This window comes from Sphaerodactylus townsendi, linkage group LG06, assembly GCF_021028975.2.
Source record: "Sphaerodactylus townsendi isolate TG3544 linkage group LG06, MPM_Stown_v2.3, whole genome shotgun sequence".
Taxonomy (NCBI): domain Eukaryota; kingdom Metazoa; phylum Chordata; class Lepidosauria; order Squamata; family Sphaerodactylidae; genus Sphaerodactylus; species Sphaerodactylus townsendi.
Window position 1 is genome coordinate 6,514,248 of NC_059430.1, and position 15,817 is coordinate 6,530,064.

General features: G+C 49.6%; 1 protein-coding gene across 1 annotated transcript in view; it reads left to right on the forward strand.

Moving 5' to 3' along the window:
- The window catches only part of NRF1 (nuclear respiratory factor 1), a 110,808-nt gene extending 95,974 nt beyond the window's left edge, over positions 1–14,834 (forward strand). Inside the window, exons 8-9 of the mRNA XM_048501466.1 lie at positions 2,705–2,779; positions 12,795–14,834. Of these exons, the coding sequence (XP_048357423.1) occupies positions 2,705–2,779; positions 12,795–12,958 (239 nt within the window). The 3' untranslated portion in view covers positions 12,959–14,834. The remainder of the gene's footprint in view (positions 1–2,704; positions 2,780–12,794) is intronic.
- Positions 14,835–15,817: the final 983 nt, after the last annotated feature.

The following is a 15,817-nucleotide window of genomic DNA, read 5'->3' on the forward strand; positions in this document are numbered from 1 at the left end:
TCGCAGTCAAAGGTGCAGGTTTTTAAAAAACCTGTTTAATCTGAGCATGTACAAAATCCTGAGGCAGTAGGGTAGGGTGACCAGCCGTCCCGATTTTCGCGGGACACTCACGCTTTTGCGCGATGTGTCCCGCGTCCCGCCGGGCTTTAACATTGTCCCGGTTAGGAATGTTTCGCGGTAGCGATACAAGCATCGCCGTCCGCAGGGAGCACACAGCCCTTAGCGTAACAGCGCTCCGTCAGGTTGTGAAATAGGGAAGCGCCAGAAGGGCACTGCGCTGCCGCGAGTGCCTCTTCTGGGCACTCCCTGTTTCTGGATCAGAGCGCCGCTCGCTACCGCTGCTTCCATTGAACATCCTGGTCACTTGCCTTACAGTAGGGGCGTATTTTACAAGGTCTTCCTCACCCTCTCATGGGGAGTGGGGGTGCCTCTTCTGAATCAGCGGCTGTCATGAACATTACGTGTCACTGAGAGGGCGCTTTTCTTCAGAATCACTCATAAGTCATTTTTATTCACAGTCAGCCACTCAGTAGTACAAGATCAGGGTACATCAGTTTCAAGGTACCGTTACCATAGTACAGTGATGGCGAACCTTTTCGAGACCGAGTGCCCAAATTGCAACCCAAAACCCACTGATTTATCGCAAAGTGCCAACACGGCAATTTAACCTGAATGCTGAGGTTTTAGTTTAGAAAAAATGGTTGGCCTCCGGAGATGTGTGTTACTCGGGAGTAAGCTTGGTGGTAGTCAGTGGCTTTGCTTTGAAGCAACCATGCAACTCTTCCAATGGGTGAATCATGACCCTAGGAGGGTTTAGTCAGAAGCAAGCCCCATTGCCAGCAACCGAGCTTACTCCCAGGTAAAGGATCGCGCTTTAGTTCTTTGCATGAAAATCAGTGGGGTTTAACAGCGCTCAACAGGGTTACCTACACTGCTTCCCAAAAAATTAGGCCATAGGTTTTAATGCTAATAATGCGAGCCCCCCAGCAGCCCAGGCCAGCCTAGATGTGGGGCTCTGTTTAGTAGCGTGCTCCACAGAGAGAGGGGTTTCTGAGTGCCACCCCTCTGGCACCCGTGCCATAGGTTCGCCATCACTGCCAAAGTATATATATATAGACAAAAGAGTACTAGAAGCACTATTCAAAATGTTACATAATCTATAATCTATAATAAGAGTACTAGAAGCACTATACGAAATATTACATAGTCTGTGCTATTTACAAGAAGGAATATTTGCGACACTAATGTAATTATTATTGTACTTATACAGTCGGTGACTGTTTTCTAAAAGGTCAACTTGCGAGAAAGCAAGTAGTAGGTAAAATACATTTGATTATGACAGAAGATTAAAAAGTTAATATAGCTACACTTGTAAAGTGCCTGTGCAGTCTTGCTAAAACCTATAGTGACATTACTAAAAAAAACTCCGGCCTCCGACCATATCTTCTAAGCTTCAGAATACTCGTGTTACAGCGGCAGAAGTGGCCATCAAGTCACAGCTAACTTATGGCGAACCCACAGGGCTCCAAAGGCAAGAGACGGACTAGGATGGTTTGCCATGGTCTTCCTCCACATAGGGATCCCGGGCTTCCTTGGTGGCCTCCCCTTGAAGTCCTAACCCGGACTGACCTTGCTTTAGCTGGCAGGATATGACGAGTTTGGGCCATCCGGGTCAGGGCCCTTGTTTTACCAGCAGATTAATTAATTGATGCAGTTGCATAACTCGTTCAACTGAAGAGCGCCTCTTCACTCCAGCTTATAGGCTCCAGCTGCGAAGAGAATTCGCTCCAGTCACATAGGAGAACATAAGAACGGAAGGCCTGCTGGATCAGACCAGAGTCCACCATCTAGTCCAGCACTCCTGCCACTTTCGCCAGTGGCCCACCAGGGTGCCTTTGGGAGCTCACATGCCGGCATGTGAAAGCAACGGTTCTCTGCTGCTGCTGCTCCTGAGCACCTGGTCTGCTAAGGCACTGCAATCTGAGATCAAGGAGGGATCAAGATTGGTACAGCCATAGACTACTCCTCCTCCATCAATCTGTCCAAGCCCCTTTTAAAGCTACTTCCAGGCTAGTGGCCATCACCACCTCCTGTGGCAGCATATTCCAAACACCAATCACACGTTGTGTGAAGAAGTGTTTCCTTTTATTAGTCCTAATTTTTCCCCCCAGCATTTTCAATGGATGCCCCCTGGTTCTAGAATTGTGAGAAAGAGAGAAAAATTTCTCCCTGTCCACATTTTCTACCCCATGCATAATTTTATAGACTTCAATCATATCCCCCCTCAGACGTCTCCTCTCCAAACTAAAGAGTCCCAAACGCTGCAGCCTCTCCTCATAAGGAAGGTGCTCCAGTCCCTCAATCATCCTCGTTGCCCTTCTCTGCACTTTTTTCTATCTCCTCGATATCCTTTTGACCTTGGACGGCTTACAATTGTGAACTGGACACAGTACTCCAGAGTGCTGCGTTCAGCACTCACTTGGCTGTATATAAGGGCATGACAATCCTTGCAGTTTTATGAGCAACTCCTTTCCTAATTATCCCCAGCATAGAGTTTGCTATCCCCAGCATAGAGTTTGCACAAAATATCCCATTCCCACATGAAGCAAGGTGGGGCCCCAGAATTCATTATGCCCCCCGTTTCTGAGCTTTGGATAGTCATAAGAACACCAAAACAGCCCTGATGGAATGCTGTTTCTTACAGTGCTCAGCCAGATGCCCTGGAAGGCTTGGAAGGGGGGACAGATTGAGGTGGCTCCTGCTGCCACTCCACTGCACGGTATTTATTTTATTATTAAAATGTTACCCATCCTTTCCTTTGGGGTCAAATTTGGAGCCTTCCTTTAATCCAGACATCAAACTATGGCCCTCCAGATGTTCAGGAACTACAATTCCCATCAGCCTCTGCCAGCATGGCCAAGTAGCAGGGCTGGTGGGAATTGTAGTTCCTGAACATCTGGAGGGCCATAGTTTGACGACCCCTGCTTTAATCTAAGGAGACTTTCTCTGGTGTAAGTGGCTGTTCCGGTGACACACGGAAGCTGCTTTGTGCCGAACCAGGTCATGGGTCCGTCGGGGTCGGTGTTGTCTACCCTGACCGGCAGTTGCCACCCTGCATCTCAGGCAGAGACTTTCTCATCTCCTACTCCCTGGTCCTTTCACCTGGATATTCCAGGGATCGAACCTGGAGCCTTCTGTGTCCCAAGTAGGGGTTCTACAGCTGAGCCACCGCTCTTCCGACAAATGCCAACGGAAACCCATCTCACGGGCACGTGGAGCAGCCTAATACTGAATCAGACCATCGGTCCGTCATCGTCAGCATCATCTGCTCTGACTGGCAGCAGTTGTCCAGGGTCTCGGGCGGAGGTCTTTCACATCGCCTGCTTCCCAGTCTTTCAAATTTGGGGATGTCGGGGATCGAACCTGGAACCTTCTGCATGCCAAACAGATGCTCTGCCCCTGAAACAGTCCCTCCCTCGAGGAGGAGTTTGGATTTACACACTTTTCTCAACCACAAGGAGTCTCTGAGCCACAGGTGTCAAACTCACGGCCCTCCAGATGCGATGGACTACAGTTCCCATCATCCCCTGCCAGCATCATGCTGGCAGGGGATGATGGGAACTGTAGTCCATCGCATCTGGAGTGCCACGAGTCTGACACCTATGCTCTAAGTGGCTTACAGATTACTTCCCTTCCCCTCGCAACAACCTTGTGAGGTTGGTGGGGCTGAGAGAGTTCAGGGAGAACTGTGACCGGCCCAAGGTCATGGCTTCATGTAGAGCAGGGATCTTCAAACTATGGCCCTCCAGATGTTCAGGAACTACAATTCCCATCAGCCCTGCTACTTGGCCATGCTGGCAGAGGCTGATGGGAATTGTAGTTCCTGAACATCTGGAGGGCCATAGTTTGAAGACCTCTGATGTAGAGCAGCGGGGAATCGAACCTAGTTCTCCAGATTATAGCCCACAGCTCTTAGCCACTGCATCATTGTGGCTTGAGGAAGGAAGGCTACTTATAGGGAAGGAAGGCTGCAGTCCAGAAGCTACTGTACAGCAAGCCTTGTTTCTATTGTACAGCATTTTCTGCTGCACAGCATGGTATAGGTTTATCAACTTATGCCTGGTATAGATTTATAAACTGTGTGCTGCACAACATTTTCCTTGTTTTTATTTATTTGAACCGTTTGTTAGCCACCTTTCCGCCTTGCAGAAATTAAGGGGGCTGGTAGTGAGAATAAAAACAGTGATTATGGAAACACCAAAAAGGCCACAATTTGAAATATTCATCCAGGATGGCCAAGAAATAGTAACAGTTTTTTATGTGGAGATGTAGATCTTATAGAATTGGAATATGGACTATATGAAATTGAAGCTTTGTTTCTGAAAGAAGAATCGGCAGGAATTGAATGGACCGTGTAGATATTTATGTTTAGTTACAAGTGTTGGAATACTGTATCTTTAAGAAACTTTGTAAGAGAAATGGATGAAATGTTAACCAAATTGAAGTGTTAAGTTGATTAATTATATGCAAAATCAATATATAAGATTGGATATACAGCCAGAGTGCAACATGTGTATCTCTTTGTTTATTCAGGCTACTGTTGACATTGCACTCTTAGAGATAGTGGTGATTGATCAAGAAATAGTAACAACATTAGGTGCAATCCTAAATGAAACCCTCTTCAACTTCCTCCTGAAGAGAGGGGGGGCCAGGAACACCTTCCTGGGAAGCATGTTCCGTAATCATGGGGCAGCCACCAAAAAGGCTCTTTCTCGTGCGTCCACCAGATGAGCTTTTCTAATTGGCGGGACGGTCAAGAGGATCTCCCCCGTGATGCTAATGCCAAGGCAGGAATTAAGATCACAGGGAGAGACTCTCCTGCCTGTCCCACCTAGACTCCTGGCAGGAGGCAAAGAGATGCTGCCACAGTGCCTCTCGGCCTTCTGCCCTTACTAAGCCTCCAAGCGAACCAGCACCTGGTGTTTCAACTACCATCTGGAACATGCTGCTCCATTGCAATTCACCTCGTCAATGTATGACTTTACTGTACCCGTTCTGCCCATATTGTGCCCATTCTGTACCCAAGTCCGATGCCCCTAACGCCCACCCCCACCCACTGTTTAATCCAGCCCAAAATGTCATTGGCGTTTTCTGCCCGAGCGCTGTTCAGATGGGATTTGCTAAATGCTAAACACAGATTAAGAAGAGCAACCGGCACGCACCAAATTACCGTGTGTCACATCACCGGGTAATCTCATTCCTCCTAAAGGAATTCCTGTTGCTCACAGCTACCCTCCCCAAATCTCTTGAGTGCAGTTTGGCAATATGGGCAGTGGGGGAAGGGTGGGGTGGGGGGGATGGCTGATAATATGCCGCTGTTTGCCACAGCCTTGGATTCGATGGCTGAGCAACGAAGTGCTCAGGAGTCCCTCTTCCTCATGCCCCCTGCCAAGAACAGGCGCAGTGCTCTCTGCCTGCGAAACGTGCCCCCTGGTGCTCCGGGGACTGTCCTTCGTTGCTCTCGTCCTGCATCTCCCAGTGACCTTCCTGGTCCCGGGGACAGCTTGGCTTTGCTGGAAAGCGGATCATGTGACTCCAGTAATCCGCAGCCAGTCAACAGCTGCACGGGGAGATTGCAGGAGGAATCGGCCTATATTTTTCTCTTCCTCCCCCCACACCCAGCTTTGCACTGTGGACTCTGGGAGGAGGACAGAACCAGGGTGTGAGGAGGCCATCGCCGTGGCTTTGAGGGAACCGGTGTTTGAGGCGGTCTGTGCCGTTGGCCTTTTTAAAGGGTGTCCAGCTTGTCTTCTGAGGCTGAATTTGACCAGGGTGGTATTAGCGACAGTAGGACCCCGGGCAAATCGAGAACCACTGGGTTTAGAAGGATAGGAGGCCAACTGGACAGTGCCCCGCCTTCCCCAACCATAGATTCACCTCATGTGTGCTATGCCTTTCTCACCAGCAGGGATCCAGAGTGGTTTCCATGGTTCTCTTCTCTGAGGGAGCAAGCTTGTTTTCTACTGCTCTACAGACTAGGACCAGGAGTCATGGGTCCAAGGTGAAGGAAAAGAGATCCCACCTGAACGTCAGGAAAAACTTCCTGAATGTCAGGGCTGTTGGACAGTGGAATGCACAACCTCGGAGTGTGGTGGAGTCTCCTTCTGTGGAGGTTTTTAAAGAGAGGCTGGGTGGCCACCTGTCAGGAGTGCTTTGATTGTGTCTTCCTGCATTGCAGGGGGTTGGACTTGATGGCCCATGGTCCAACTCTGTGATTCTATGATTCTCTGTTTTGTCTTCAGAACCATCTTGTTAGGTCAGTGGTGGCGAACCTTTGGCACTCCAGATGTTATGGACTTCAATTCCCATCAGCCCCTGCCAGCATGGCCAATTGGGGCTGATGGGAATTGTAGTCCATAACACCTGGAGTGCCAAAGGTTCACCACCATGGTGTTAGGTTGACTAGGCCGAGAGTGCGTTAGCCAGAGTCGCCCAGAGCCATCTTGCAGAAACTTCCATAGCAGTGCAGGGATTTGCTCCTGGGTCTCTCAGATCCTAGTCCAAAGCTCTAACCACTACACCCCACTGACTTTTAATGATTCAGCTGCCTCTGACGAAGATTGCTGTGCCTTATGGAAGCTTATGTCATAATATGACGGCTAGCCTTTCCGTGAGCCACAAGGTGCTGCCGTGGCTGCGCCCAGGATAGTTGCAGATTGTGCAGAGCCGCAGGAAGTATGCCCAGAGATTTTGGGAAGTGAGCAGGGATGCCACAGTGGTGATGGACAGACAGCAAATTCAGTGTATTGTCCAAGGGTTTCGTGGCTGGAATCAACTGGCTGTTGTGGGTTTTTCAGGCTGTGTGGCCGTGGCCCAGCAGTTTTGGCTGCTAACTTTTCACCTGCATCTGTGGCTGGCATCTCGGGAGGTGTGTCACAGCAAGATGTGTTTCTGTCCATGGCACATCATACGGTGACATCTTACCTGAAGATGCCGGCCGTAGATGTGGGCAAAATCTTAGGAGCAAAAACTATCAGGCCACGGCCCCACAGCCTGGAAAACCCAAAACAGCCAACAGCAAATTCACTTTGCTAAAGACGTGTGCAAGCAAAAGAAGAAAGTCTGTGCTGTGGGGGCGGGAGCATTCTTTGCGTCATGTGTGTCATCTGGGAGTAAGACTGTCACTGGGCATGAATGTTTGGAAGGACGAGTCATAAACAGAGAATCTCCAGGAATTTGAACATGAAATTGCTGGCCTGACTCCTAGGACGATCTCAGAGATTTCAGAACATTCAGGCTGCCTTCTGTCCCAAATGAAACCGATAGTCCAGGGGTCCCCAGCTGGTGATGGAAAGACAGCAAATCCAGTGTATTGCCTGAGGCTTTCATGGCCAGAATCAACTGCCTGTTGATTCTGGCTTTCACGGCTGGAAGCACTGGTGTTGTGGGGATTGGCTGTATGGCTGTGTAGTAGCATTTTCTGACGCAGCCTGTATTCTGTGGCTGGCATCTTCAGAGGATCCTCTGAAGATGCCAGCCACAGATGCAGGCAAAACGTCAGGAGAGAATGCTGCTAGAACACGGCCATACAGCCCGGAAACCACACAGCACCCCAGTGATTCCGGCCATGAAAGCCTTCGACAATACATTGTCTCCTCCGCTGTTTCCTCCTGGAATGCATAGGCTTCCATTCATTGAACCGTGCAGGAGGCATATCAAATGGATCGCGATCCCTTAACTGCCGGGTAGCTGCAGGTGTGCTGTTAGGGAGAAGCGACTGTCTGCTTCTTCACCCCCATCCCCCAAGTTGTGAGCAAGGGGATTTTCTCTCTAATACCATTGAAAGGGTCCAAAATCCCAAGCTTTGGCTTAACATGTGCCAGTTAGATTAAGGCTAATCAGGGGGGCATCTGCAGCACAGAGACAATCCCGCCCCGGTGACCACCTCTCAGGGACTCTTAAGCACGTCCTCTCCCAAAGGACAGCAGACCGGGGGCCTTGCTGTCCCTCACCCACTCCAGCTGGTCAGCGCCGTGGCCACACAGGCTGTTTGGCTCAGTCCGCACGCAGAGAGCGGCTTTCTGCACATGCTCCGTCCCCCTCTTGCAGAGACAGCCCCATACTTTAAAGCAGTGGTGGCGAACCTTTTCGAGACCAAGTGCCCAAATTGCAACCCAAAACCCACTTATTTATCGCAAAGTGCCAACACGGCAACTTAACCTGAATGCTGAGGTTTTAGTTTAGAAAAAATGGTTGGCTCCAAGGCGTGTGTTACTCAGGAGTAAGCTTGACAATAGTTGGTGGCTTTGCTTTGAAGCAATTGTGCAACTCTTCCAATGGGTGAATCATGACCCTAGCAGCAACTGAGCTTACTCCCAGGTAAAGGATCGCGCTGTAGTTCTTCGCATGAAAATCAGTGGGGTTTAACAGCACTTAACAGGGTTACCTACGCTGCGTCCCCAAAACTAGGTCTTAGGTTTAATGCTAATAATCGAGCCCAGAGGCCCAGGCCAGCCTAGATGTGGGGGGGGGGGCACTCTGTTTGCTTGTGCCCACAGAGAGGGCTCTGAGTGCCACCTCTGGCACCCGTGCCATAGGTTCGCCACCACTGCTTTAAAGTGTTGTGTTGGGTGAGGTGAAGCCAGGATGCCTGTCATAAGAACATAAGAACAAGCCAGCTGGATCAGACCAGAGTCCATCTAGTCCAGCTCTCTGCTACTCGCAGTGGCCCACCAGGTGCCTTTGGGAGCTCACCTGCAGGAGGTGAAAGCAATGGCCTTCTGCGGCTGTTGCTCCCGATCACCTGGTCTGTTAAGGCATTTGCAATCTCAGATCAAAGAGGATCAAGATTGGTAGCCATAAATCGACTTCTCCTCCATAAATCTGTCCAAGCCCCCTCTTAAAGCTATCCAGGTTAGTGGCCATCACCACCTCCTGTGGCAGCATATTCCAAACATCAATCACCACCTGTCCAGAGGGGGTGATCCTCTGGAGGGAGGCGTGGCTCAGTGGAAGAATATCGGCTTGGCATTCAGAAAGTTCCAGATTCAATCTTCGGCCCGTCCAGCTAGGGGTCTGCAACCTGTGGCTCTCCAGATGTTCACGGACCACAAATCCCATGGGAATTGTAGTCCATGAACATCTGGAGAGCCGCAGGTTGCAGACCCCTGAGCTAAGCAAATCAGGTGGCGGGTGAGGTGGGACACTGAGACCCTCTGAGCTAGCTGGACCAAGAGTACGCTTCAGTAGAAGGCAGATTTGTGTGTTTGTGCTCATGGCCTGCTGCAAGAGGCCGTCTTTAGTGGGTGCCCGGGACCTCTGGTGTTGTCTGCCTGTCTCTAGTATTCCTGCTTTTCACCCGTCTGCTCTTCCTGCCGTTCCCTTTTCTTTCCTCCGGCTTTCTTTCTCTTCCTGCAGAAGGAACAGAAATGTCACCAGATGCACTCTCTGGGCAGCAACCTCTGTGCAAACAGCATCTTCCCTTTCTGGTTTTGTTCCCATTTTAATAAGAGGTTTAAGCAATGATGTGCTGGCACCCTGAAATTCGGGGCTAGGTTGTGGTGGGTTTTCCGGGCTGCGTGGCCGTGGTCTGGTGGATCTTGCTCCTAACGTTTCGCCTGCATCTGTGGCTGGCCTCTTCAGAGGTGTATCACAGTCTGTTACATACTGTGTCCAGACCTCTGAAGATGCCAGCCACAGATGCAGGCGAAACGTTAGGAGCAAGATCCACCAGACCACGGCCACACAGCCCGGAAAACCCACCACAACTAGTCACAAGTGTGTGCTGAAAACAGTTGAGGTTATGGGCTTTCCACTCCTGCAAGGTTGTCCTGTCAGTGAACTGGGACTTTCTTTCCTTCCTCCCCCCTGCCCCCCCCCTCTGCAGCCTATGGATCTCCCCAAAAATGCTACTGCTGGGGGAACAGAGGAGCTGCAGGAGGGTTAAGGGGGGGGGGGGGGTTCAGTGAGTAAATGTCAAAATAGGTACATTTGTCTGCCAGACCAGTTCACTGAAAAATCCATGGCATACTATTCTATATAACTTTGCTATCTGACTTTTTGTGATTGGCTCCACCCCTTCTGGCAGCCGTTTTGTGATTGTGCCCACCGCCGATGTCAGAACTCTAGAGGTTTCCCAATTCTGGAAACCTCTAGTTGTGGGCACCACATTAAAATGGCTACCACAGGAGGTAGCTTGTGTAGAATAGTACTACTTTGACGTTTCAGGCCAAATCTCTGCTCAATGGGATACCTTTTAATCCAGGGGTTTCCAACTCTGGTGCTTCAGATGTTCACGGACTACAATGCCAGCAGGGGCTGCTGAGAATTGTAGTTCATGAACAACTGAAGCACCAGAGTCGGACATCCCTGTTTTAATCTATACGGGCAGTCAGACGTCCCCCTTGTCAAAAGCCGCATCCATTTTCTAAAACAATTTGGTGGGCACCAGGAAAGATGTTGGTGGACACCATGGGGCTTCCGGGCATCATGTTGGGGACTCCTGCGTCTCTCAGTAGGGCTGGCAGGGCGTGATTCAAGCATACTCTATGGAGGCAAAAAGCTTTCTCCCGTGGGACTTTGCACTTGCGTGGCATCTTGTTTACGCCGGGCTGTTCCCCGTGCAAGGCAGCTGTGCTGCACCCGTGGCTGGTTTTGCACAGGTAGCAGTCCGGCTAATGCCAGACATCTGAGTGTCACCAACATGGTGTGGTGGTTAAGAGTAGGTGGATTTTAATCTGGAGAACCGGGTTTGATTCCCCACTCCTCCACCTGAGTGGCTTATCTGGTGAACCAGATGTGTTTCTGCACTCCTGCATTCCTGCAGGGTGAGTTCTCTCTGAACTCTCTCAGCCCCACCTGCCTCACAAGGGCCCCTTCCACACACGCAAAATAATGCGTTTTCAAACCATTTTCATAACTGTTTGCAAGTGGATTTTGCTATTCCGCACAGCTTTAAAGAGCACTGAAAGCAGTTTGAAAGTGCATTATTCTGCATGTGCGGAATGAGCCAAGGTGTCTGTTGTGGGGAGAGGATGGGAAAGTTGCTTGTAAGCCCCTTTGAGTCTCCTTACAGGAGGGAAAGGTGGGGTATAAATCCAAACATCTCCTCTTCCTCCTCCTTTTCCTCCTCTTTCTATCTTTCTTTCTTTTTTCTTTCTTTCTTTTTTCTTGCATTTTTCTTTCTTTCTTTTGTCTTTCTTTTTTCTTTCTTTTTTCTTGCTTTCTTTCTTGCTTTCTTGCTTTCTTGCTTGCTTTTTTCTTTCTTTCATTCTTTCTTTCATTCTTTTTTCTTTTTTTCATTTTTCCCTTTTTCTTTCTTTATTGCTTGCTTTTTTCTTTCTTTCTTTTTTCTTTCTTTTTTCTTTCTTTATTGCTTGCTTTTTTCTTTCTTTCTTTCTTTCTTTCTTTCTTTCTTTCTTTCTTGCTTGCTTGCTTGCTTTTTTCCTTTCTTTCTTTCTTTCTTTCTTTCTTTCTTTCTTTCTTTCTTTCTTTCTTTCTTTCTTTCTTTCTTTCTTTCTTTATTGCTTGCTTTTTTCTTTCTTTTTTCTTTTTTCCTTTTTCCTTTTTCCTTTTTTCTTTCTTTCTTTCTTTCTTTCTTTCTTTCTTTCTTTCTTTCTTTCTTTCTTTCTTTCTTTCTTTTTTCTTTCTTTTTTGTTTTCTTATTGTCTTGCTTTCTTGCTTTCCTCTTCTCTTCTCTCCTCCTCCTCTGAGCTTAGGTAGCTGCTCTTGAGGGAAAGTCTCCTGAAGCCTGATACCCCGTGTGGGAGGAAACAGCCTCTCTCTCCACCTTCTGGGCACAACACCTCTTGATTCAGGCTGATCTGTGGATCTTTCCTTTGTGTAGGAGGCGTGGAGTGGGTGAGCTTTCAGATCCCTCCTGTCCCTAAGATCCTACAGATTCCTGCTCCCACTTGCAGTGTATTCATATGAACATTCTCCCTTTTCTGGGATCTCAAGTTCATTCATTCATTCCAGAGTCGTGTCCTGGTGGTTTTTGTGTCCGTAGGCTGAGCACAAAACTTTTTCGGCTTTTCGGAGGCCAGGGCTACTGCTTTATGTTGGGGGCTAGAAGCACAAGCCCCCTCTGCTTTCCTGCGGAGGGTTTTTGTGACTCACTAATGCAGCAAGGGCTTTGCGATCACCTAAAGAAGAGCTGGGCCTTCCGTAGCTGCCGCCAAATTTGGACACCGGGTCAGAGCGCTTAAGACATAAGCTTTCCTGTCTGTACAGCAGAGTGACCCAGAGACGGCAGGTTGCATGCTGCCTCTTGTGTTCCTGCCAAGTGGTGACCTTCAGAAGACACCTATCTTGGTTTGGAGTGGTGGAAGAAAGATCTCCCACAGTTAGAAAGCCCTTCCTGGGTCAGCCCGGAGCCATCTACTGAGGAGGTTATCCACAGCAAGGGGAGAATTCTGTTGACTCGAATCTTATGTCCGGGGGGTGCCTTCTTTATGCAAGAATGGCTCTTCTCCCCTTTAGAACCATAGAGCTGACAGGGCCAGAGAAGCCATTTAGTCCAACCCCCTTCTCGATGCAGGATCAGCATCGCTGGCAACCGTTTGGAACTGCATCGCCCCCATCTGTACTCCCCGGCAACAGACACAAAGAGGCACATTGCCCCTGGGGCAGGAATGAGTCTGTCTGCCATCTAGATTGCCTGGTCTGATCTGTGGAGCAGTTCTAGTGTTGACACATGCGCAGTCCCTTCTGACTTCCTTCGGCTAAGACCCCCAAGCAAACAGCTCGAATGCCGCCTGTATCGAACTAACCTCTTTCTCTCTCTGCCTCTGCAGGACTCGTCCAGATCCCCGTGAGCATGTACCAGACAGTGGTCACCAGCCTCGCTCAGGGGAACGGTCCCGTTCAGGTCGCCATGGCCCCTGTGGCCGCAAGGATAACGGACAGCACCGTCACCATGGATGGCCAGGCAGTGGAAGTCGTGACGCTGGAGCAGTGACAGCGGGGCAGCCGGAACTCGAGGCCGCTGCTTCCTCCTCCTCCTCTCTCGCGCAAATAATTTTTCTACGCCTCTCCGGAGATGCAGTCAGGTGACGTTTTGGTCTCGCAGCTTTGGAAGCCTAGGGTTTTGATCACAAAAGAGGAGAGAGAGAAAAAAATAGAGCCAAAGGGTTATGTTGGAGCGTGGCGTTATGCGCCGTCCTGATCTCGAGGGAGCGAGGAGACCAAGCGTTCTTCCCCGACTGCATGGACCATCCTTTCTTAGAACGAGGGTCCCTCCCTTCTCCAGGGCTCCATGGCAGGCTTCGGTCGCCTCTTCCTACAGAGGCACGTAGAGCCAGGCTCCTCTGCTGTCCTCGTGCTGAGAATTAGGTGTCATTTAAACATGGACATAAATTTATAGAGAGAGAGGATTGAGTGAATTTGGAAGAGACGTGTTTTTTTCTTTGAAAAGGTGCGAAAGAGTTAGACGCTCCTAGAGGCATCAAGCGAGGACCGCTATCCATCGGTCCTGGATCCCTATAAGAAAGAGAGTGCCCCGACCTTCCATGGGTTGGGCGCGACCCGACACTGTGGGTCCCGCGCCGTCCCCTCCCTTTTTTAAGTCCAAGCTTGAAAACCTGCCCGCCCCTCTTTCGCCACCAGTTCATTTTTGCTTGCGTTTTAAGAAACGTCTTCTCCGAAGCTCAGAAGGACCCACTGGGAATTCGGGAGCGGGGCTCGGGAACAGGGGTGTTGCCAAGGGGCACAGGGGTGAGATCGTTGTCTCCTTCGTCGCTCGGGCAGAGAGGTCGTCCTGGGCCATTTGCTGCGGTTGCAGCAGAGGGCTTTAGGATAAATGTTGTTGAGTCAGACCTTCTAGCCCTTGGAGGTCCAACACTTTATGGCCCTGAATCTTCCTTCCCGTCCCCTCTGGCTCCACATCAGCCTCTCTCGTCTCCCACCCAGTCAAAACACCTTCGGGCACCCCCATTCGCATCTGGCTCACGTTAGCCGAGACCTTCCCTGTGCTCTCTTTCTCAACCACAGCAAAGTTCTTGTGTTGCTGCCAGCTGTGTGTGGACACATATCCCAACGTGCCCAAGTGTCCTAGAGAGATGTGGCAGGCATCGGGGTCCCCAAAAGCCACCTGGCCCAGGAGGCAAACCGGGCAGACGCCCTTCAGGGAGACGTCTCAGAGGTCCAGCTTTTCCACCCAGTCTCCTAACTGCCCCGGTGCATTTCCAGCAGCAGACTTTTACATAACTCTCCAGGGAAGCCGCAGCTGTTTTGTTGCGCTGTAAAGAAGCTGAGCGCTGCCGTGTTCCTCTTCAGATATACGTTCGTGTTCCTCTCTCTCCCTGCCCACCGGTGCCTGGAACTGTTCACAACTTTTATGGTTTTTCCTCTGACTTCAAGTGACACAGCCTTTTGCCAGATCTCTCAACATCCATCTCCGCTTTCAAAGAAAAATCCTTTTGGTTGTTTTTTTTTTCCTAGATTCTTGTATTTACTTGGGGTGGGGCTGGGTGGGGTGGGCGGAGTTTATGGAAAAATCTCAACTTTTTTGTATATTTTCTTTTCCTGGACTAAAATTGAGGTAAGGGAAGCCTTCCCCTAGAAACCAACCCAGGACTCCAATTTATTTTTTTAATATTATTATTTTTTATTGTCGTCGTGAAGATGTCAGGTGTGACTTTAAAGTCAGTGTTCCTTTTGGACAATGGAATAACGCTCTGATGAGACTGAGAAATTGTTCCCGAGACCCAAAGAGAAAACCATCCCCCTTTTCACACCACCCCCTATCCCATAGCAGAGCATGGAATTACCAGACTCCCCTCACCCCAATTCTGTCTGTTGCCTCATTCAATAAATTGTTACAAACGTGTCCATAACTTGCAGTAGTGGAGTGCTTTCATTCTTTTTTGGGGGGGTGGGGGTGGGGAGGCTTTCTGGTGGTCATTTTTAGGACATTGCAGAAGAAGAGAAGAAGAATTTGGATTTATATCCCCCCCCCTTCTCTCCTGTAAGCAAAGCAAAAGCAAAAGCATTTATTGTCATTGTGCACGCACAACAAAATTTACAGCAGCATTCCTCGATGCACACCATTTCAGACTCATACCCCATCCTCACTTTCCCCTTCCTCCACCCATCCCTACACAGCCCCAAACACATCAACACGAAGCCGCGGAGTTCAGCATCGCCACAGCTCTAGAGTAGAAGCTGTCTCTAAGCATCTTTTTCCTAGTTTTGATAGACCTGTATCGTCTGCCGGATGGCAACAGTTCAAAAAGAGAGTGTGCTGGATGAGACGGGTCTCTCAGAATATTTTGGGCTTTTTTTAGGCTTCGGGAATTATCGAGTTCTTCCAAGGAGCGGAGAGGGCAGCCGATAATCCTCTGTGCAGTAGTGATCACCCTTTGGAGCGCCTTCCTATCTGCCACTGTGCAACTGGAGAACCATAAACAGATGCAGTAGGTTAAGACACGCTCTATAGCACAGCGGTAAAAAAGACACCAGGAGTTTTCCATTCAGCTGTTGTTTCCTTAGAAGTCTCAGATAGTACAGTCTTTGGGGCTGACAGTCTCCTTTCCCTTCCCCCCCCCCAACAACAAACACCCTGTGAGGTAGGTGGGGCTGAGAAAGCTCCGAAGAACTGTGACTAGCCCAAGGTCACCCAGCTGGCGTGTGTTGGAGTGCACAAGCTAATCTGGTTCCCCAGATCAGCCTCCACAGCTCAAGTGGCAGAGCGGGGAATCAAACCCGGTTCCTCCAGATTAGAGTGCACCTGCTCTTAACCACTACACCATGTATAATCAAATCCTTAGAAGAGGCGTTAGTTTTTAAACCCGCTTTTCTCTTCCTATAAGGCCGTGGT